The 25835-nt window shown below is 35.5% G+C and overlaps 2 protein-coding genes across 3 annotated transcripts in view; one reads left to right on the forward strand and one right to left on the reverse strand.

Moving 5' to 3' along the window:
- Nucleotides 1-25835, reverse strand: part of LOC136783512 (uncharacterized) — a 125240-nt gene that overhangs the window by 11668 nt on the left and 87737 nt on the right. The window lies entirely within an intron of this gene.
- LOC136780960 (RNA-binding protein with serine-rich domain 1-like) lies at nt 24671-25204 on the forward strand. Its single transcript, XM_066739581.1, has one exon. The coding sequence runs from the start codon at nt 24671-24673 to the stop codon at nt 25202-25204; it is 534 nt and encodes a 177-aa protein (XP_066595678.1).

Genomic DNA, 25835 nt, shown 5'->3' on the forward strand with positions numbered 1-25835 from the left:
CATATTTGTAGCAATCCTGGTCCTTCATAGTTTAAAAGCGTTAGATTGTTATATTGGTAATATATTGCAGTCTAGATCTTCGAGTAATTCTTCAATATTGGGGAAGCTTAAAACAAGAGAAACGTGATACGAACAGATCATTGTCCTGATTGCCGGATTTCAAAACAAAGAGAGAGAGAGAGAGAGAGAGAGAGAGAGAATTAAAGAAATTATAGCAAACAGAAGTAGTCCCTTTTACGTAGAGCTTCATTAGGAACGGTTTTGCTACACCTGGTCCCTACAAAGCCTGCTTCAGCTTTTAGATCCAAATGAAACCCTCAGCTTTACGAACAATAATTCAACTTGATCCTTTGGTAGAGAGTCGATGCAGCAGGTATAATATATGGTAATGAAAGGTTCCCTAATGTAATACAACTCCTCTGGACTATCTCTCCCTTCCTAACCCTTCCTATTCCCTATTACTGCATGGAAGCCAGACTGAATTAGACCCACAAAGCGTTTTCAGCCATGCGAATCACCAAAGAATATACCTAATACTTCTTTACACTACGTGATCTTCCAGGGTCACTTCTTCCAGTAAAATTAAACTAGTTGCTAAAACACGATGGATACAGCAAATACGATTTATTTACTTTTCTCCATTGAATTTTCGAGGATATTCGTTAGCAGCTGAGTATTTATTTTGAAGAGGAACGAAAAGTTAAATCTTAAGAGAAATATGTACAGCAAACTGTTAATTTTAATATTTCTTTTACTATTAACCTCTTGGATCCAGAAAATATTAGGATCAACATATAAAAGTTTATATAAAAGTTGACTATAAACTACGCAGAGGAAGCCGTCCTATCGTGTATATAGTTGTCACTAGCTGTTGTTATTTCGTGTTGAAATATACATCACTGTTGTGCGAAATTTACAAATCTTCAATTTCCCGAGAAGATCAGTAAACTGTTAGCGGATGCTGAAAATTGTCCCATCGATCAATATGATTTTCCATTGCCCGTGTATTTGTGCGATCCTTCTTGACATCTATATTCGCTACTTGATTGAATCTTGAGTATCAAGATCGTCGAGAGGTAGTCTAAGCGGTGGACTTTCAGATTCGATCAATTTTACATTTGGTCTTTCCCACTGCAGCGGGTAGCTATGAAATTGAGGATACGATACATCATATACTCACCATCTACATCAGTTTACTTTTATAATCACCAGAGTTATTATATACAGTTAATTTGCCTTTTATCTTCCAATTATAAATTATATATTTTTAATTTTCAAATCCCCTCCCCTCCTCTAAGCTCTGAAATATATCGAATATTATCATATTACAACATCATTCCTAAAGTAGAAGCCAACTTCAAAAATGAACATTTTCTCAATCTTTCTATTATTTATAGCTCTTATTAAGTCGAATGTATCGCGCACGAGATAAATACTTTTTTATGTATCGTTTTAAATTCTGATAATCCGGAGAGAGGGAAAAGCAGCAGGGGGAGGGTAGTAATAAATCCTTTATCACCGTATTCGGTAGGCATTGACGAATGGCCTGACCTTGTCGAGGCGCGAGCCTATTTTATTAAATAAATCGGTCCACGAAGGGAACGTCTTTTTATTATTATGTTTTCCTTCTTTACCACCTGCACTCATCACGAAAGACACGTTGAATCGATTCATTAGAAGATACAGTAAATTAAATTTTATTCGCACACTTTCGTTTTTTAATTGTATTTATCTCGCTTACCGAATCGATGTCGTGTGACCGATACGGCGTCACAGCCTGCATCTCATAAATTAGTAATCGATTAAAATCAAGGATTTCGTTGACATATAAATTCCCTTTAAACACCGGAGACCTCGGTTCGTAAAAAAAATTAAATGGACGAAAATCGATAAAGTGCTGATTCATGTAAAATATTTTAACCGCTTACCTTCCAAATCGAAGGATTTTCTGCTGGCAATTAAATTGTGTATAGAAGATCTTGTGGCTACATTGAACGAGGCTAGCTACAAAGTCGATCTGTTGATCGACTCAGACATATCTGGTTATGGAGTAGTAGCACTATGGCGCCAGATCATTTCGCAAATAGCAGCTGATTATATGTTCTTACGGAGGCTAACCATTCGCAATTTGATCGCGTTATCGCGAAAGACGATCGCCGACGCCAGTAGAAACTCGTAACGCATTGTTACCTGTTCGTGTAACCGAGTTCCTCATAGTCAGTCTCGCGTGTGCGTCATAGATTCCTTCCCTCTCTCTCTCTTTCTCTCTCTAACACCCACACACCCTACCCCCACGTATACACACAGAGTCACGAACACCGTACAGACCAACGCAACAATATTCAATTAAGAATGTGTAAAAATAAATATACATACTATTAGTGTTGTTTATCGATAATTTCTCTAAATTTTTTAATACGTTTTCGTAAACGTATGCAATTATACATTCTCTCTTTAGTTTCGTTGTATTGATGCGCACGATATTCAAGATTACAAATATCTTTTCTTAAATTTCCTTTTTCTTCACACACACACACACACACACAAACATTTCTACTACTAGGTGAATTACTTTAAATTTTCAAAATGGGCTATGACTGTGAATATTCTGTTATTTATATGTGTGAATGCAATTTTATATATGTGTGTACTGTTTTTTTGTACAATTTTTTCCAATAAATATTACTCAATTTCTTTTTCGTCATAATTAACCGGAATAGTAGTTGAAGTTTAGTTGGATGCGTTGTATACGTAAAATGATAATTATTTTTCAAATGCAAATATCGTAGGTACTCTAATCTTTCTTATCGTATATACAAGGTGTACATTATGTGAAATTGAATTCGTTATATTTCAATAACTTCACTCAGCTGTTTGTACTATAGTATAGTACAGAAATTCTGCTATGAGAGTATATAATTTGAAGTTAGCTGGAATGTAACCAAATCAATTTTTCAGTGCACCAATGCAAGCATACTATATATACATATAGAGCATAGATGTAGAAATTCGGTTGTCTCCGAAACTCCTTCGATAACAGATATCTGTTTTTCATTTTCAACTTTTCAAGAAACAAGTAGATAAGAGTTTCTAAAGGTACTTTGAAAAAAATCATATCACATAATGTGACGATGATAAACGATCGAGACACAATGTTCATACTCTGGTCAACCTTCACTAGTGAAGTCTGTACATAGAAAGTTTTTTAGCTTCTTAGTTTTTCTTCCATGTGCATTTGCTTTAGAATTCTTGTCGATTTTACGTAGAAACTGGACGTGTATGGTTTCAAATCAAGCGTCAATAATCTGTGATATCTCATCTCTTCCGAGATGATGCTCTGGATCATTAATGTAGTGAACCGTACAACGAAATTCCTTAGCGACCTATCAGTCTCCGATTCAGTGAAGAGAACAATGATTTCGCCAAAAGTGTAGAGAAGAGCAGACGATTTTCTCTAATGATACATTAAATCGTATTACAAACGGGTGAATTTCAAGTATGCGAATCGGCATTTAAGAAAAAAGTGTATACAACTGGGAGGCGAGCCACGATTAGTTTTGGTGACGCGGACGTTGAGGAGAAAGCCTGGTTAAACGGGGAAAAAATCGATTTTTTGTTTTATTATTTAATAATGTTCTTATACATGTGGAGAACACATTTTCGAAGTTACAGGACCTGATTCGGCCGAAAAGTATAATTACAATGGAAAAAGGTGAGTGGTGTGCGCCAAACAACTAGGGCAAAGTGGTGTGTGTTAAATTTAACCGAAAACTTTTTAAACGCGTTGTTCTGGAAACTATGTTTTTCAACTTGGCGGGAATCATTAGAATTTCCATCCGATTTACAAGTTCGTGGTCTTCAATTAAAGCTAATAAAATTTCTAGGCGCTCTAAACTCAAGAATGAGAAAAATAATAATATCGTAAATATATTGCAAATGAAATGCGTAATTTATCATTCATTATCATTTTACTTATGCCATTTTATAAAAAATAATTTTTTCTTGGATTTTGGAGGTTCATGCGCATACTATAATCATACAGAATTAAAATATTCTGATTTTTCTTTTAAAACTTTTTATGGTCTGTATATATTTCCCGCCATTTTCAACGGAGTTTACTACATAGAAAGCTCTACCTATATACATATACTATATGAATTTTTACATTTCAATATGGTTTCTTGTTCTCAAAATATATATTTATATGTACACAAAGTTACATTAACATTAATAGATTAAAAGTATGAAAATCACTGAGTTGAAGAAATACCACAGATTGACCACAATCCTCCCTTGAGGCTTGCACTGCGCCGACTATTAACGTTGTATATTGGGATATTAAAAGGTCAATAAGGTTTTTCTCATAAATTCAATTGAACATTCGAGGACCTGCGAGAATATTGCCCGCAAGCTGACGGCCCGCTCGAGAGTGATTCACGTGCATCATGAATATGAGAAATAATTCAAGAAAAACGTAGAGAGAACGCTTAGGTAGGCATAAAACAGAAAACCTGAAGTTCGAATTTCGCGCGTCGAATCAGAAACGAGTGTCGAATGTCATATAAGATATTCTATAGGGTTCCTCGTCCAAGTTCTGCACGCAAGCTGGTGTCCTCCTGCAGTTATTTGCCCTGCATACGCAGCACGACTTTTATCACCGTTCAAGCATCCTTGTTCGAACAAACCAATCAAACAACCACAAAAAGCACAATGTCAATGTTTCATTTGGAAAAACGTCAGTGCATTGATTTTTTGCATGACCAGAGTCAGACAATTAGGGGATAGTAGAAGAATTTTGACCACGCGACTGATTTATGGAAATGGAAAAATAGTAATGATTTATATAAACATAAAGTGGTGCCCTTAAAAATTCTACTAAACGCTAGATAATAAACAAATGTATTCATCGGTAGTAATTTAATATATGAAAGATAAAAAGCTTATTTACAGAATTATAACTTTCAATTCGATTAAGGAAACGGATCTTATAACTTTAATCGATAACATCCTAAAATGGACCATCAATTAAAGAAAGTAAACGCACAATCGACGTAATAATGTTTTTCTTTAAGGGCTTCACTTTTCTGTGACATCATATTCCACATTTGAACACCGAACCATCTTTTCAAAGTTAATTTTTCTGCACACGTCAAACAGAACGAAGTATATAAACTTGATTTTTTTAAATTATTTTTCTTCTGTCTTATCCTAAACAATTTTTATAAAGAGAATAGTAATAATAGAAGATTTTCAAATTATTCCTTTATTTTGAATTCTTCACCACTAGGTTTTAAACATTTTCTTACTGGATGTGATATGGCATGGTTTAATTTAGGAAACTATAAGCTGGTCAAACTCGAGCAACTCGTTTTAAATATTAAAAGTAATAGAATAAACACTCTTTAAACTTTAGTTAATAAAAGTATCACGGCTGTTCCTAATTTAATAGAAATGCTCTTCAAAGTTAAAACAGTAAAAGCTTTGTTGTTTGCTTCAATCCGATTAGCTTCCTTATTTACTGCAAAATATTCAAAATTCTAGCAGTGGTTTAACAAAGAGTAAAGCAGCATCACACGGACTCACAATGACGCGTTTTTCCACTGTTATTTTACACGATATTACATCCTTTCACGGTACTCGTAATAATTGACGAATGTGTCAAGGGAGTAGGAAGCTGTGCGTCATCATCACGTCTGCATAGAGACTGCAAACGCAGGATTGTCGCATTTGCGATCAGTAATTGTTTATTTTACCTGCCAGTATCTCAACTTAGATACAATAGTGACGCGCATCATCTTCCTCCCTGCAACATTCGTCAATTATTACGAGTACCACGAAACGATATAAGACTTATTAGGGTCATGGTACGCAGAAACACTTAAGCAAGATTTAAGCGGTAGGATGAAAACGAGCCACATGGCTATATTTATAGTCGTCGCTCAATCTTCAAGGGTGCCTCGATTGCTACGGTAAATGTTATTCGTAAACTATAGATTTCGAGGCATTCTTCGCTTCGAGCAACGTTTATAAATACAGCATCCAATAACAGTTGAGAATTTTGACAATGGCTAAATGTGTTTATCCTTTCGATTTTATCTTACTGCTTAAGTTAAGTTTTGTTTAAGTTTTCCTGCGTGCTATGACCCTTGGTGCACATAAACCACTTAACGCATTACGTTACTCTTACGTGACAGCTTACATTATTCGACACGTAAGAACGGCGTAAGACAAAGCACATAATATTGCGTTCCGTTACGCTGCAGATTTCTAACGTAATGCAACGCAATGCTGTGTTCTTTGTCGAACGTCGTTCTTACGTGTCCTGTAATGGAAACTGTAGCGTCAAAGTAACGTAAGGTGTTAATTGATTGTCTAAATGCATTAAGTCTAATGTTGTAACATGTAATAATTAGAATACTTTCCGATGCGTTGGCATACTGCGACGAAAATACGTGTGCAGCGATCCTAAGTTTTCTTTGTTGCCACCGTACGCATACTGAATGCAGTAACATCGGTAAAAGTGCAATGGTATATATAGGGCAGGGCTCGGAAATTTTTGCACATTTCAATTGTTTACTATAGTCACTAATAGGTATTTCCTATTAGTGACTATAGTAAATAGCTGAAATATGCAAATAATTCCGAGCCCTGATATAGGGTATAACGATCGATATACGACTGCCTTTTCTTGACACTGGAGGTTCGGGTTAGCAACCTGAATGCAAATTTTAAATATTGTTCAAATCGGTTGAGGGGCTGAGAAGTTATTACCATTTTATTATCTTCCTTTCTCGACCTTTTTCGAACGACTTTGACAGCAAAGTGTAGGCTGGAGAAAGTAAAGAAACAAGTGACAATGAACGACTTACGAAGAAGAAATAACTATCGATCGCATGATTGTGCAGTTCCCAATTATTTCTTTAACTTGGTTATTAATTTAAGATCCGGTTTAAATCAATCCTTTCCATTGCAATCTCGAGTTAAATCCGTAAAAAATGAAACTTCTGTCACTATTTCACTTGATGAAAAAATGGAATTGACATAATGAAATGGAAACTATCAGAAGCTGTGATATAAAGATTAATCTATCAAGTAAATTGGTAATACACGAAAGTATTTTCAATTTACTGAAACTGAAGAATGTGATGTAAAATCGATGCATTGATGATACGGAAAATGAAACTTATCGATTTCATTGTTACGCGTTAGCTTCAAGCCGAAGATTTGAGAGACACTCCAAGCGGGTTCATTGATGGGTTTCTCTAATACAATCATTTTTATCACTTTTAAACATTCGTAAATTATAAAAATCACTACTGACATACATTTACTATCAATGCTGATTTCTTTGACATGATTAAAGCAGGCTGATAAACGCTGATCGAAACTAATTACAAATTACTCCTTTCCTCCCTGTCTCTCTCTTCAGCCTACTTCAATCAAGTCAAATAAATCAACGTCAACAGAAAACAAGTTAATAGTGACTTTTTAATTTACGAATGTTTAACGATGATCAAAGAGATAATATTAGGGAAAAATACTAAAAAATCCGTCTAAAGTATTTTTCAAATCTCCGCCTTGAAAAAAAAATAGATAAGTTTCATTCTTTGTATCATCTATATATTGAGATTATAAATCATTTTTCAGCTTTATTAATAAGAGCATACTTTCGTTCGTTAGTTATTTAAATCATAGCTTCTGATATTTTACTTTTCATTATGTCAATTCCATTTTTTTATCAATTTAAATAGTTATAGAAGTTTCAATTGTTCACCGATTTAGCTCGAGATTGCAATAGAAAAGATTGATTTAAACCGGATTTTAAATTACTAACCAAGTTAAAGAAATAATTAGCAATTGCACAATCATGCGATCGATAGTTATTTCTTCTTCGTAAGTCGTTCATCGTCACTTGTTTCTTTACTTTCTCCAGCCTACACTTTGCTGTCAAAGTCGTTCGAAAAGGGTCGAGAAAGGAAGATAATAAAATGGGAATAACTTCCCAGCCCCTCAACCGATTTGAACGAAATTTGAAATCTGCACTCAGGTTGTCAATTAGAACCTCCAGTTTCAAGAAAAAGTGGTCTTTTCGTTACACCATGTATTTTAAAATTAATTTGCTTAACATAATCAAATTACTTTTATTTGCTTTCATTTTTAACATAATACAGTTTGATTAGTATTGATCCATTTTATCCCATATGTAGGATGTAAGAAATATAAGAGAGAAGGTGTAAGATCAACAATTTCTGATATATAAGTTTAATGTTGTAACTAGCAATTTTTAATATTTACAAATAAAATAGTAGTCATTATCCGTTTTAGTTAAAATATTGTCTAAAAAGTTGATATGTAAATAGTTGTCAAAACAAAATACGTTAATATATGACCTGTTATCCCTGTCCTACTCTGTAAGTAGGTAGATAGTGTGTGTACCCCCCCCCCCCCTGCCAAGTAAGAGAACATCTACAATTTGGAACCAATTTTGTTTCGTCGAAACATAGATCGCCTCTGTTTGGTAACATAATAGTTGAATAAACTTTATGACTAACAGACTAAGATAATTAACACATTGCCATCGGGCGATTTTTGCTCAAACTTGTCTATAAATCGGGGTATTTTTAATGAAATCAAACTATTTCGATGTGTGAATTAAAACTGCGGTTATTATTTGTCTAATTAATATATTATCCATTATGGTAAAAAATAGAACTAAAATAAATGCTTAAAAATTACCAGCAAAGTGCACAAATGACGTACGTATTTTTTTTAAAAACGAGAAATCTCGTTTCCCGATCGAAAAGTGTTAAGTAAGGAAGGCTTGATATACCCTCGCTGAATGGTGATGTACTCTGGCTGTAAAAAGTATACTGATATAATCACGAAAGAATATTAACCGTTCTCAAAGGATTCTTTTATCACATTGCTGTATACAATCAATTTTTGTGATTACAAATCTATCTAAATATCTAACAGTTGTTACGATTTCCACGAAACTGATAAATTTCATAGGATTCGACGGGTTTACTGACCACAGCCACCTCGCCGGTTCCAAGAAGAATCTCACTGACATTTGATGGCGTGTCGACAATAGATCACGGTTTATTTTCCAGGAAACGCGCTACCGAGATTTGCAGTTGAAACCGAGAAAACGTGTTTATCCGGTGTTTGCGTGTGATTCATGGTTCGACCAACTGAAAAGGCGGCAGAATTGGAGAATGGTGGTTAGACACGCTTCGGCCATTATATGTGACAGATTCACTATTAAATGAGACCTTGACGCTATAGTCTGTTTTGACGCGCGGTTACATTACAGGCACACGTGTTTGTGGAACTTACTATACAGGAATTTACTATTGACCTAGTAGTGAGCCAAGACAAAGTTGCTAGCCTACCAATATTGGCATTCAAGTCTAGCCCAATGTTGGTGCTAGACTCTCATGATAACTAGGACCCAATATTGACGCCAATATTGGCATTCAAGTCTGGCTCAATGTTGGTGCTAGACTCTCATGATAAGTTGGACTCAATATTGACGCCAAGACTTGATCAAGGGCTGGTTCTTTCATAGTTTATTCGTGACTTATTCATGTCCATTTAAGGGTTCACTCTTAGCCCTCTATAAACATGGTCTCAACCACGAGCCCAACCATTGCCTAAACTTGGCACCAATCAAGACCTTATCAATAGCCAACAAACGTCTGAGCGCTGATTAAACTTGATAAAATTGTAAAAGAAGCACCAGATTAATTAATATACTTATAACTTTATCATATTGCTCTTCAAATCAAAATATATAAGCACATGGCATTATATTTAAACTCTGGAACATAATGATTTATATAAATATCACTTAAATAACCACTTTACGATGTGCCAGCACTGCAAATAAACCATCGTAGAAGAATTCGAAAGAGAAACACCAATATATATATATATATATATACGAAGCATCACCTAAATTCAATACAATTCCTGTTTCCTCGGAATTTACTTATATAAGAGGTAACATATTCACAGTCACTTGCGAGAAATTGTTACTTTCTCATGACTATCTAGCTGTACTTCTAAAAATTATTTTATGCCAATAGTACAGTAATAAAAATTTATTTTGGAATTTTTAAGGGCACTTAAATGAAAAACAATTTTTAGTTTAATTTTATAACAATTAAGCATCCTTCAATATTGAAATTATACACAAATTAGTTGTTCGTATATATTTATAAAAATCCGTAATATTGCTACCAGTGTGGAAAAGTGCAGACTAATGAAATAAACTCTTAGATCATTTGGATATTTACTTTTTAGTATCGATTTTTTGATAACAATCGACCGAGCTAAATTTTTCGATTAGTCCACTATTGCCCGTAATACCTTATATATATATATATTTTTTATTTAGTTCATAGATTTGGTTTGCGTGTATTGCTTTTGTAAATGTTAATATCTAATCACCTAATAAGACGTCAAATTATTGATAAAATCATATTATTTAAATTATAGCTGCAAACCTACATTCTTAAATAAAAAAATGATTGAAATTTTATGTTCAAAAAGTAAATTCTAAATCAAAATTTTGCTTGCCAATCCCCTTCTTTTTACATAAATACTATATCACTACAGTACTATCATAAAATCGTTGTTTGTTTTTAATAAAAATTTTGGTAATTTTTTGCAATTTAACAAAGCATGCGGTCCCGGCAAGTAGCTGCATGATTTTTTAGGTGCTATAGAAATTATGTTTTGGACAGCAGATTTCAATTATTTTTCTATTTAAGGACGTATTTTTGTGATTATAATTTAAATAATATTGTTTTATCAGTAATTTGATATTTTTATGTTTATATGTTTATTCCAGTGATTTTGATTTTGTGAACATTTTATTTAAAAGAATAATTGAAGCCAAGTCCTACTCTATTTTGATTTTAGCTATGTTCTAAATTAATGCACATTATCATCTTTTGCTAGGATTAATAATATTTGCTTACAATATTGATTTCACTATGTTTGCTAATCAGAAATTGTTATAATTTTAGTACATGTTTCGTAGATTTTATTCGTTGAAAAATAACTTTAACGTTATTTGTAAATTTTAAGAAATGCATAATTCAAAAATATTACCTCCTATTAGCCTACTAGATTTACTAGGATTTGTATATCTATGTACTTGCCGCCATTTTTTACAGGCGAAGCTTGTTTTTGTGTGAGTTGTATAAATCCTGTAATTCATAGTCGAAGTTAAGTAAAAGTGTATTCATTTCGCATAACTAACTCTTAACATATAACACATTTATAATAAAGAAATACTTCTCTCAGTAATAAGCTTATACACTACCGTTCATAAGTATTTGCCCATCTATAAAAATATGCTTACTTTCAACAAGAAAAAACTTATCACAAATTTAAATATTTTTACTTATATGTTAGTCATTTTAAAACGAATTTTCCAATAAACAAATTAAAACATTCAAATTTTAGCTTCATCAATATTGCCACCATTGTCAAAAATTGATGGTGGGCAAATACTTATAAACGGTAGTGTACCTACGTGTATCATTACTCGGTACGACAGTCTTCGCGCTACAATGCTTTTTCCGTTCTCGATCGGTAAAATATTTTACGGTGTGCCACTCGTCACAGACGAGTAAAGATGCGCAAAGGTATAAGCCAAGCTATATACAAAAACACAGCATGAATATTTCTACTTCGCATTTCTCCTACTCGTAGAGTAGATAGATATGAAATATGACTCTTCTATCCACAAGCCGCCTAATAGCCCTCTTATATCTAGAAATACCACCCAACGCAATTCAGAACTTTTCCTTCGTTTCTTTAATGATTTAACAAATTGCTACTATAGGATAAACATTAATATTCTGGTTCGAGTTATAGCCACAATCAAGGTGGGTCCAAATCTCCCTACATGTTAAGTATCAGACCATTCTTCACTAAAAAACCATCAACGAAACTGACATTAGATTCTTCGAAGAGACTATGCGTATACTGCCATTTTAAACAAGTTGTTTATATCAAGTGAATAATAAAATCGTTTTCGTATATTTCAAAGAAGTGTTTTATGTCAAACCTTCAGAGGATCTTAGCAATATCTATTGTAGGGGATATGTGAAAAATGCTCAAAAGTAGCTGATTTTACGAGTGTGTAAAGTGTAATGTGCCCCTAAAGTAGTCATAAAAGGTTCAGTCTATAATTTTCTAGCAATAAAATACCTCTTAGCCACATTAGCGTAGCAATTAGAATACGCTTGAATGCCATACAGTCAGCATATGCTCTTTATTTAATTTTATAGAGATGTATCTTTTAAGGATTAGTATATATAAGTTGCATAGTTATTTCTGTAGGTTATCGAACTTACCGAATTCACACCTAAACGGATACTTATGTAATTTATGAAGTAATATCTATACAAAGAAGCTTATTAGGCTCTTTTATCCTCATTATGATATCTATATATATACAAAAAACGTATACAATTTATTAATATGATTAATATTGACCAAAAGCTGTATAAAAATTAATGCAAAGTTTGGTGGGCCTGAACCTATTTCTATATAAATCGGTAAATATTTTGCCAATTTTAAAAAATTCTGTAAATTTCACTTCTCAAACTGGATCTTTAAATTGGGGGTTTTCCTACTCGACTACGACTTCTGAGACACCTTGCATACATAGTGGAGCCCCAAAAGTAAATGAAGTATTTTCAGAAAATACAAACAATTCTCAAAAAAATATTCGAATACGAAAATACATGCTTTGAGGGTGCCATAGAGTAATTATATAAAAAATATTCTTTATAGAAGAATGTAGAAGTTATAAAGGTCACTTATGCTTTCTAAACGAGATCCTATATTTTATTTCCTACACTCGCAGCTTATCTCAAGAGTATTCAAAAAGACTATAATGATTTCCCAATTTATCCAGTTATTCGCTAGACATTTTCATTTAAATGTTCATATAGGGATAGATTTCTCTGCACCAATATATGCGGCCACTAAACATACACACATCTATATAAGTCCCTTGTATACTTATAACTTTAAAACAAAATATATTTATAGCGAAAGTTTGACTGAAATGATTAATTAATTATTATAATGTTTTTCAAATATCTTAGAAGAAGCTGCCAAAGAATGCAATAAAAAATAGTGAAATTCATGTAAATAAAATTCAAGGTGACCTTAATAACTATTATCGTGTTCTTACCTAGAATTTATTTTATATGTAGTGCCTTCATAGCTCATTACAGCATAAATTGTCATTCCAAGTACATTTTCAACAAATTTTTCTGCACCTAAAAATACCTCTTATTTTTTTGATGCACTATACTGTATAAATATGAATTACAGTTTTACCAGAATTGCAACTTGGCATAACGAACCGCTATAACGAAATCACGAAGGCACGAGGTTGCGTGCGTTGGAATTGGAATGCATGAATGAAAATACTGCTGGTTTGTATACCATGCGAAAAACAACATTTCTTAGGTATCTTCCAAAATCATACTGTATTTACTATTAAATGTGTTAACTATTCTTATAAAATGATGGGAATCACGGTTATTATTATTATTATAATAATAACGATTTTTCCATAATTTATAATTGTAGAAGGAATTGAATAAATCCTGATTAGAAAATACTTTTTTTCTGTTAGGTTCTTCTAATTACTCTTCTTTTTGTTAACAGGGTATTTTTAGTATTTAACTCAACCAAATTTAATATTTTCGGGAGACGACGTTTCTTATTCGGCGCTAGACAGTCCCACAAGGTCATCCGTTACTATCATCGACAGTGTTGTACTTTGGGAAAGCAAAAACGCTTGTAACTACGTGACAAAATTGAAACCGGAAATAGCACAAAAGAAAGCTTCCTACAATTCAAATTAAAAGTTTAAATCGTATTTAGAATATGTTTTCGTGCCAAATTCCAGAATTTTCTTTTAGAAATTTTGAATACATTTATATACCGATTATACAGGGTGACCCATGAACGATGGCCATGCCGAGACCATGGGTTAGGTGATTAAATTCTATGAAAAAAAAAATATTATAAAATTTGTTTGTGACGGACCCTTAGTTTAGGTGTAATTAATAATTAAAATCTGTTGATTCTTTGGACTTATTATTAGTTGGCATCGTGAGGTGTCTGAGGAGGATTCAATAGGTTCAGTTAACTGGCCTATAAACCTTATGATTCCATGTATGGAGTTGACGCACAAATACACAGATGTACTTATTTTTGAATTTGTGGTGGTAGCCAAAATCTACGTATTGAAAAAGTATTATAAAAAGTGGTAAACCAAAAAAACCCCTCATGAAACGGAGTAAAAGTTGAAACATTTTACAATCTCTGTTTTATAAGATTCTATTTTTTGTTTCCGAATCGAATGCAACTTTATAATGAAGTAAGTCCAAACTGGGCATGAATAAAATTGCTTTTAGTGAGCAATAATTGCAATTGATAGGAACTGTAAATTGATCTTTAATATAATCGTAATTATCTCATATTTGGTATCACATTTATCTTATATAAAAATGTATACAATTCATAAATAAAAATGATAGGTTTATTAAATGAAAATTGCAACAATTTTCATTTTTTTATCGATTTCACTGAATTTATTGAACGTATTATTATTTTGCTAGTTTTCATAATGCTCGCTTTGCACTCGGTTTTTAGCTACCACCACAAATTTAAATAAGAATATCTGTGTATTTGTGTGTCAACTCCATAAATGGAATCTTAACATTTTTAAGCCAGCTAACTGAACCAATAGAATTATCTTCCGACGCCTCCTACCGATGCCAATCAATAATAAGTCCAAGTAGTTAAGAAATTTTAATTGCTAATGAATCCTAAATGAAGAGTATATGAAACATATTTCATAATTTGTTTCATTGAATTTCATCCCCTATCCGATGGTTTCGACATGGCCAACATTTGTAGAACACACTGTATACAGGGTAATGTCCAGTATTTAAAACGCCTTAGAGATTAGATGCAAAAAGACAAAAGTATTTAGGGAATTTTTACATTTTTAGTACCTATTATAATTGTAGAAATACTTGCCTTCTTTTGATTCTGTGCTTTAGAACATTTTAACTGGTGGACCCTGTACATATACATATAGGGTAGAACGTATACGAAAATTAAGCCCTTCTTAATAATTGCAAATTTAAACGTTTTTAAAATAAATTTTTCAGACTAAACTTGTACACCTTAAAATATTCTATTTACTGGTCTCACAAATTTGACTATGAAAGGTCATTTCAAAGTTACATGTAGGTCACCTTCAATATTTTAAATGGGACACCTCATATATTTTTGCATATTATTGTGGTTGACCTCAAAAACTTTCTAAAACCCCTTTTAATTTTCTTATTTCACCCACTCATTGAAGAGATATATCAATTTAAAAATGTACATATATATAGAGAGCTGAGCGAATATCTGTGTGTAAGCACAGTGTTCTCACATGCACACAACTTCAGCTAAATCTGTATCCATGTACAATTTTAACAGAAAATATCTCGTAAACGGTTCGATAAAAAGGAAAATTGCAAAGGGGTTCTTGGAGAGTACTTCGTTTCATCTACAAGAATTTATAATAACGTACAGTGTGTTCCGTTTAAAAAACTCAAGATGACCTTCGTATAGTCATCAAATGACATTCGAAGGTCAAGTCAATGTCATCGCGTCCTCCCCCCCCCCCCCCTCCAAAGCCAAACAATTTTTATTCAAAATTTGTTTTACGAGACAATTAGTTTCAGAGATAATTGGCCGGGGAAATTAAAATAGGTCATTCTACATAACTATATATATATATATATATAAGTGGGACCCAACGAGCTTTATCTGAAGATTGATAAAATAGGCCAAAGTTTGCAACTTGGTGAATTCACTTGGAAATCTCTGGATTCGAACACGATTGGATAAGGTTGATGCCTTCTACACTTTTTATTAGTTTAATTAAAACTCGTAAACTTAAAATGCAATGAGCCGGAACTTGTTACGTCATGCTAAACCGTGACGCAGTGTATGAGAGCGAATATGCAATATGTCAGCGTACATCCGGTACCAGCGTAGTGGCGTGGGCGTATCCGCCATACCATACCATGCCACGCGAGCTCGTCAAAATATTGGCTAAAACCGTTGACCGGACAAGCGAGCCAGCTAAAGAGCAAACCAACGAACGGACGTCCCGTCTCGTCATTTGTTCGTTGAAGCGAAAGGTTTACAGGGGGAGAGGGAGGGGAGAGTGTACGACACGCGTGTAGTTGTCACCGATCACCATACTGCAATTTCTATCCTAGTCTTCGTTATACCGCAGAATTTTCCGTTCTTTCTCGTGCTCTATCGAAAAAAAAACAATTAAAGAAACTCCACGACAAAGTAAGGCATTTATTTTCAATTGCGAAAACCAACGAAGAAATTCATTTTTATCACTCGTGCATGGAAAGTGCCTGATTTCAGCATAGTTTTTGGGATCGAAAATGAATATTTTCATGCCAGTATAGCCGCGCATGCGCAGTAGAGGTTAACTTCACTTTCAGCCCGATACTTTCCTCCCAAGGGACAAAAGTATAGTACTTCTCATACGGGCTGAATATAGTTACTATTGACCATATGAGAAATTAAATAAGAAGGGTTATATTTCATTGTCATAAAGAAACTAATAAACTCCGAATAAGATTATCCAAAATATAATATAAATTATAATGTAGAATTAGAGTGACTATATTTATTTTTTTACACATAATAATTTTGTTTCTTTTTATTTTAGGGGGCTTCGCCCCCGAGCCCTCCGCTACCCTCCCTGCCCTTCTTAGAATCACTGCCTTCGAAAACCTGCATGTACCCTTTTACGTACTCATTCATTTATCATTTCATTCACTCTTTACTTATAATTAATTCATACTGAACAATTTATTAATACATTACAACTCTGTAATGCACTCGTGATAAAAAATATCGTTTGTTACTCGGAACTACTTGACAATTGTACTCGTGTGATGGCAGCCCTCGCTTCGCTCGTGCTGCCAACTTCACACTCGTCCACAATCGTCAACTTTCGTGCCTTGTAACAAAATCTACTATTGTCGATTATAATCACTAAAATAGTACATTGCAACGGTAAATCAAGTTTCTTGTCATTTACATTTACGCAAAATAGAAATAATTAAAATAAGGACGAAACAAAATGGTTTACAGTGAAAGTTAGGTATGTAAGAGAGAAATGAGAATGTCGTTCTGGTTCGGACACTGGAAGGAGTTTCTAACAGTAATCATGCATCTATATATATAAAAATCTTCTGTGCTCCTTTATTTTATTAAGAAATTGTTGTTAAGTAATGTTTCTTATCCGCAGCAGGAATAGAAATTTATGAAATGTACGTTAAATCTTATTATCTAGTTTATTTAGATTGGAGTGCATTCAGTGACGAAGCTTTGTAGAATATTGAGTTTGGATGGTTAGGTGGAGAATAATTCCAAAGCGGCGTCCTTCTGGCTGTTTCCTCTGCGTGCGTTCAAATCTTGTAACAGTCGATACTCCTGAGAAAGACTCTGTTAAAAAGCAAATCTTCCAATATCTCCATTGCTTTTTACTATTCTCTCCCTCTTCATACTTCCTTCCCATTTCAGCTAAAATGCATTCTGCCAGAGAGAATGTAAATATCTTTTTGCTCTATATTCTTTTATCCAATTCATCGTATTTCGGTTCTTCCATCTTGGCTCTTCTTGGCAAAAGCTATGCAATAAGTATACAATTCTGCGAAAATGATAATATTGAGAGTGACATTGGATCGAGAGAGGAAGAAAATTTGAACAAAGGTGCGCAAATTATATAATTCTTCACGATCGTCGTTGCGATAGCGGAGTCCTCGTAGCAAATAAAATAAACAAATTCATAAAATTGTAGAATTATTTTGGTGAACATAAAGCTACAGCGTTATTGCGTATACGGTACGAAATTGTTACTTTTTGCAAGTTTCACTACCTATCAAACGAGTAGTTTTAATTTTAAGTAATTTTTTTAAACACTTGTTATTTTATTGGTATAAATGTATAATAATTTATAGCCTATATATTTATATCTAAGGTAAATTTTAAAACAACCGAATGTACAGGCTATTAGGTTAAATATGAGCAAACCGTGAAATTCGGATTGGGGATGAAATTCTGGGAAAAACAATATGTAAACATTTTTTTCCTTAGTATCCTTATTTTAAGTAGTATGAGTAATTAAAATTTCTTTCAAAGATATTGCAATTTGAAACAAAAATCTCTTATGAATTTTTTTTTGTATTATCGATATCTATCGAATTACTTAACAACATGTTTTAACTACATGTGCTCCTGTTTAATTCAATAAGTATTAATAATATGAAAAAAGGTCGTAAGAGGTTTTTGTTTCAAATTACAATTTCTTTAAAAAGATATTCTATACATTTTTTGAAATTGTTCATATTTAACGAGTTACATAGCAATTTATGTCCGCTATCTGGATAGCCAATTTAGATCTAAGCATTGTGTTTCTTAACTTGAAAAATATCAAAAACATAAAAGAAAGTTATTAGACTTATTTATTTCCTACTGTTATACCTACAAAATATTCTTATAAAATTTCTTCATATTGTTAATAATTACTGAGTTGTATAACAATTTATACAGTCACTTCGACCAAACAAATATTGTTATGTAACTCTGTAAATATTAATCATATTAAAAATATATTTTAGGAATTTTTTCTTAAAATCTTCTCCTCTTTTCAGATTGTCCGGGTTGGCACCAATTAATCACACATTCTGTACATATACAAGTGGCTTGGATCGGTAGTAATATTCTATCGACTATACAAATTATTGTATCATAAACACTAACAAGCCATAAATGGAAATGATATGCAAATACACAGACACACCTATATCAGTCTGTAGTTCAGTAGCCGCGTAAATTGAATTCCGATCAAACGCTACAACAAACTAGCAAAACAAAAAATCACGCTCTATTAAATCAATAACAGAAATTAATACGTTTGCAGTTTCCATTTACCAAATTATCAATATCTATATTTCTGAAGTGTACAGACTTTTCTAGTAAAAACGAATTTGTGTACGACATTACTATTTTTATTAATATTATTATTTTTAACTGCAAATTTAAATTTTACTCTAAAACAGACGTTATTATTGTGTATGGCCCAATTTAAATCCTAAAGAACTTTACAATTCAAAAATAGCAAATAGAAACTTTGTGAAAGGAAATTGTAAGACTTAAAATTTTTCTTATCGGTTTAATGGAACGAATAGGCCGGGTAGAGCGTTACAGGAGTACGAACTTAAAGTTTGACAGTTTAAAAAGAAAATAAGAAAAAAGGTAAAACAAAACCTGAAGTATTACTCCTTAAAGTATTTGTTTAGGAAAGTAGATTTTTATATAGTTAAGTAACTAAAACATTTAATTGTATAAATTTACAGTCAATGAAATAGTAGTATTTGCGTACGTACTCTTATACCACGCTAGTTGATAAAAACACGCACGAAAGGGTTTGAGAGAATGCTTGCACAGAATTAATTTGTTTATTCACCACATAAATTACATATAAAGTGACCTTCATTTCAGTAGCTGATACAGCTATCGCACCACCATATTAAGTATTGAAAGCACTCTATGTGTATCCAATCCTCTACAACAAGCTCGTCATAAATAACTTTCAGAATTCAGCAAGAACCGCTATGTCCAATTCTGAAAATTCTATTTCCTGGGCTTTGATTTCCAAAATAAACTATTTTATTTTGCTTCTCATTAATTTTATAGTCGTCGATTGTATTTAATTCTTCTATAATAGGGGAGACCGGGGCTAGTTGTAACATTTTATGTTTAATGTAAAAATTATCAAATAAAAAGTACCCGTGTCTGTAATTACTGAAGTGAATTTGAATAAGTAATTATTGAACTATAATGTATGAGAAAAAATTGGCATCAAGAATTGTTCGTTAAAAAGATAAAAGATGTTTCTTCAAATATGAGTAGTTGTTACTTTTTGCCCCAACATGGGGCAAAAAGTAACAGTGCTGGGGCAAGTTGTTCCACGCGTGAAAAACACTTAAAAATCTGGAAAAATGTATTTCTTATATCTCCTTCGTCTACCTATTATTAAAATTAAATAGAATATTAATTATTTATGACTTAAATAATAAAATGAAAGATTACAAGAAGCAATATAACGTGAAAAACTAAATTTTAACTTTATTCCGTAATAAAGTAAAATTGACTTGAATTAATAATTTTATACATTAATCAAAATAACAATATTCATATAAAAACTTTATTTTATCAGTTTTTACGCATTTGTCGTGTGTCCATTTTTGGCAACTTAGGCACTGAATCCATTCTTCGCCAGATTTACCGCTGGAGAAAGGCTTACAACTAGCGCCTTGAAAGTGTTACCTTTTGCCCCATTGGATATATTAATATTTTTAAAAAAATTTTTAAAAGAACAGCTATATTTTTGTACGAAATCAAATCGGAATATTGTTATGGGCTAATAACCTAGTTTCAATGAAATATTAGATTACATAAAAGTGTATTCTGTCAACAAATATACCAAAACTTAAAACTTAAAATTTTAAACGTACTTGATGCTTTTTAACCTCGAATTAGATTATCGTTTCCTATTACGTTCAGGTAAAACTAATGCTATGAACAGCTCATGCAATGTCTCAATATGTTTCCTAGTACAAATTGACACATGTAACGCTTCGTTTATATCTTTCAATCATTAGATACGAGTACTGTTACTACGTGCCCCTGTTACTTGTAGCCCCGGTCTCCCCTATGTATTTTAGGATATTATGCGCGTACTCTTATCGCTTAACTTTTTCGAACTTTTATGTAACCCTTTAATTTTAAACAATTTTATTATAACGTTTGCCACACTGCATGTTAACAAATTTTACAAGTAAAATATTCTTTTTATACTCTACGTATTTCAATGTACAAAATTATACAGTATTATGTTTTTATTAAGTTATAAGTATAAGGGCAGCACTAATTTCAGTATATTCAAACATTCCTATATAAAGAATTAGAAGAAACATTGTCCACTTATGTAATTTTCACTCCTTATTACTATTTGCCTTTATTCTGTAGAATGTACGCAAACCAGATATAAGTTTGGGTTCAAGAAACTAAAAATCGATCCAACTTCGAAGTTTTATATCTCTATAGCTCAACAAATGACACATGGATCTATGTGGTCTCACTTGAAAAGTTATTTCAAGGTCTTTCGAGTGGTATATGGTTGGAGCAATCTATAATTTTTGGTAAACTTTTAAATTAGCTAAACCATACAGTAAAAAATTTTAATATTTAATCGCTTTACAATTACCTACATAATATAATGGAAAAGTGATATTAATATTAAAAAGAAAAATATGTGTTTGGACAATTTATTTAGTATATACCTTTTTTTGGTGCTTGTGGAAGAGTAATCTTTAGTATTATTATTAAAAAAGTTGTGATATTTTTCATGTAAAAATGGCATTTCCCAATACTTCAAAATAACTCAGAGGTTTCAAATATGTGATGAAGAAAAATCTACAGAAAAAATTGTGTTTTCATACGAAAAATGAGTATAAATTTTTTCGAAGCATTTAAAAATTAATATTTTTATGGATTTTTCGATGCTCCAATCAAGAATATTATATACTGTAACGTTGCGTTCCCGCAGCGTTACAATAGCTGCCATCTAGCGCTTTGCTAATCTCAAGCGCTAGATAGGCGGGTCGCGTGCGAACTAGGGAGTTATCAACCGATTAGTATTGATCTAGGATCGATAACTTGTCGGCTCCCTAGTGTCGGGCGAGGGTGTAGCGGGGCAGCGGCGGGACAGGCGCAGGGCCTGACCTTCTCCCGCGAACTGCCCCGACACACGTAGTTTGGAGGTTCATAGGAACAGTGTTTGGAAGAAACCCCGCCGCCGGAATAAGCCGCAGCAAGGCAGCAGCTGCCGCAGCGAACCAGAAAAAGGGCAGACGGAAGTGCAACGACTGCCACCTTGCCGCGAACCAATACCGGACACCGGAGCCTACCAGCCATTCGGGCAAGTGTCAAGAGAGAGACGAGAAAGATAGAGAAGAGAGCCAGCCCTAGGTAGCTAATATAAGGGTGATTATTCGTAATGTGAAATATCCAGTGACGTCCCGGGGTGTGCTAGGGCTTTAGGGCTCCTAGCACCGAACGGTTTTATAGGGAACCGCTGGCCCTGCTCACCTGCCAAGGGTAAGCGGGCAACCTAGCGGAGTGGTCATTCCGTCGGACCTGTAACGAACGTCATATTGTGTAAAAGCACGAATTAGTAAAAGTGTTCGCGATTACATCGATTCGTTGTGAGCTTGACCGTTGACAGGAACGTTCCCTTGAGTCGGTTCAAGGCCGCGGACTTAGTACAATTATCGTGAGGACTCGCGACCTTAGACTCCCAACCTAAACAAACCGAGGTGTTGTGGTGCTTGAGTACGCGGGAACTTAGTGAGTGCGAATAACCGTCGAGTGACGCGCACGCGCGGGGATAGGGACTTATCCGCGTAGCGTCGCGTAGTGGTTAGCCTAAGAATCCGCCGGTGGCACGCGAGTATCGCGCGACTCGGTGGGGACCACCGCGAACGCCGACTAGTGGCTCGAGCGCGAGGTTAGCTACTACGTCATCGAGGCTTCAGCCGCGTTCGCACGACTTAGGCCGCGGCCACATTTAGGACCTCGCGTAACATACTGATACCGTGTAAGGAGAACCGGGTATTGTATTGAGCACGGAATTTAAAAGAGAGTTTAACCAAAGTTGAGGAATTATTGTATTAGCACCCCTTCCCCTATATTCGCGTACGAGGGTTTGAACCCCCTCTGTATAAATAAATATTCTAGTATTATAAAAAAATTACATCGAAGGCGCCCGGGCCTTGCAGGAAGTCGCCTATTGGGACGCGAACGCGATTGGTGAGGAATCACTCCTCCCTACCCTTCTACACTATCCCTTGAGATAAGCAGTAGCGTCACAATTTGGCGCCCAACGTGGGGCCCACGGAGTGAGGTCTCGTACGCGTGGTAGAGTGCTAACATTTTTTTTGGAATTTGAGAATAGATTTTGGGAGGGGGGGGGGGGGGGGGAATCGAGAACAGTTTTTTTCATAGTAGGTCGAGTGGCGGAAAATTTTTTTTTCTCGCACCCCTACCGCGGATAGAATTTTTGTTGTGGTTTTTTTTTTGCGGAAATAGAAATAATTCTTTTTGTTGTGGCAATTAGTATTGGGAATAGTAAATTATGTCGGATTCCGATAAATCGAGTGGAATGTCGGTACGCGATCGTGAAATTTTAACGGAATGTAACGAATTACGACGGTACGCGAAAAATATGCCGCACAGTAAACTAATCATTGCATTAACGGACGCGGAGCTAAATACACGCGATTGCTCAGAAGATCAACTACGCGATCGACTTGTACGTCATAGGCTACGCTAGAGTTTCGGACCGGAAGCAGCTCAGTGGAATCCGCGAGTGGATGACTTGGAATCATTCAACACCGCCGTCCCACCTCAGCCGCTCCCAACACCTTCGGCGATAAAAACCAATAATGACTAATTAGCGACACCGAAAATGAACCCGAAATTAAGTCGGCAATCGGAGGATGCGCTTCGCGAGTTATTTGAGACCCCGCGTGGAGGGGAAACGTCGCGACAAATAAACATGTCAGAGGAGAGTAGCGACTCGAATTTGACATGCATTGATAAAAATCGCAAACTAACGCCGAAACCGAAAGGAGGGGTTACGTTTGAATCAGATTCAGACAGGTCGGGCTTCCGGAGGCGTGATCTTGATGAGCGGTCTTCGGAACCACACGACCAAACCCCAGCGAACCCGAAGTATTCGAGGGAAAGAAATGCGCCGGTAGGAGCGGGAAATCCAGCATTAGGAGAGGTTCCGCCCGAATTATTAGCTAGCATTGTGCAGTTAGTAATTGCGTATCAGTCGGCAGGAGCGCAAAGGCCTGCACCGGTCGACAGGGCACCGGAGATGCCTCAACCCCGCGAAATTAATAGAGATTCGCCGGGAACAAGCCGGGGTGCGACTAGCCGCCGTCGACAACCCTCAGAATACCGATCGCGATATAGATCATCGAGTTCGGAAAGATCGAGCGAGTCTAGCTCACGATACTCCAGCCGGAGAGGAACACGGGTAATAGATGCTTTCCGGAAGTGGGGTATTCGGTTTAAGAATCACGATGCTCACGACGCCGAAGACTTTATAGAGAACCTAGAACATTGCCGCAATGTTTCCGACCTAACGTTTAGCGAGATTAGGGAAACCCTCCCAGTCGTGTTGAGCGGGGAAGCCAAAGCCTGGTTTAAGGTCGAAGGCAGCTCCTGCTCATCATGATGTGACTTCCGCGAGGCCTTCCTCAGCCAATTCGGGGATGAGGAAGATAACGACGCGAAATGGGAGAAAGCGCGACAACAGACACAAAGGGAGGGCGACTCGATCAAGGCGTATTTAGTGCGTATTCGGTCGATTCTAAAAGAAATTAGGCCGACCCCTTCCGTCTCGGTTCAATTGGACCTGGTTTATCGAAACCTACGTCCCAATTACCGCCGTAGAATGTTTCGTAGGGATTTTGATTCATTCACGGGTTTGCGCGAAATAAGTCGGGAAATAGAGAAGAACGCGGAGATAGATAAGGCGTTCAAACCACCGCCTGGAGCTACGAAAACGCGCGAAGAAGATAAATCGTCGCGTAAAAATCGTGAAGCTCTCTCTGCGATTTCCGAAAAGAGCGAGAAGAAGTCAGAAAAACAGCAGAAAAGCGACGCAACCGGCAAGAACGAGAAGAAATCGGACGATGAAAAGCCGAAAAAGAAGAAATCGCGTTCAAGGAGAGGAAAACGCGGTAAATCCAAACGACGCTCGTCTGGATCGACCAGCGACTCTAGCTCAGGGTCAGAGAGTTCGCGGGAATCTCACAAGAAATCGTCTAGGAGATCGTCCCGAAGACATTCTGACAAAGGGAGTAGGAAAGAGAGCTCAAGCCATAGCGGACACCGTAGCAGTTCGTCGGACGAGCTAGGTGCTATCGCTGCAGCTCCAAAACCAGGTCAGCGAAGACCAACCTCCTCCTCACGAGCGCCGGGGTGACATGTAGCGGGTCAGTCACGATATCAGGATCATGGGGGTCAATTCCGCAACACAGCGATATGCCATCGTTGTGGAGGAAGAGGACACTATGCGAGCGAGTGTCCTTCGCGTGAGCCGACTCAAGCCGCGCGCGATTACGCCTGCACCTTGGTGGACTCAACAAGCCGCCGGGATGCAAGCGCCGATGCAACCGCAGACGGCGACCTATACGCAAACGGTGACCATACCCACGCTGTCTTATACTGAAGCGCAGTGGCCACCAACAACGTCCGCGTCGACTATAGGACAAAATCTGCTGAACAACGTTTACGGGAATGCGAGAAATCCGGGAAACGGGCAGTAAGACTCGCGGAGGAAGCTCGCGCGGGCCCTGCTAACAATCTTCGTGCATCGGGTAGGACGGTACGATTCACCGACCCCGAACCGTGGAGGGACTCGTCAGTGAGTAACACGGATTACGAAGATTACGCGTCGGAAAGCGATCAGATAGATTTGCGGGACTCATCAACCCAAATTCGGAGGACGAGTCCAATCCGTCGCGACCGGACCTTAGAGCCGAAGAATCTAGTGAAGAGAGCGTTTGCAGTTTTACCTGGGAAATAAGGCTGCGACCTTCAATAGAAAGCGAACC

The sequence above is a fragment of the Prorops nasuta genome, unplaced genomic scaffold (genome assembly GCF_024137725.1).
Source record: "Prorops nasuta isolate Cenicafe-Biocafe unplaced genomic scaffold, Cenicafe_Pnas_1.2 PNAS00002, whole genome shotgun sequence".
NCBI classification, from domain to species: Eukaryota; Metazoa; Arthropoda; class Insecta; order Hymenoptera; family Bethylidae; genus Prorops; species Prorops nasuta.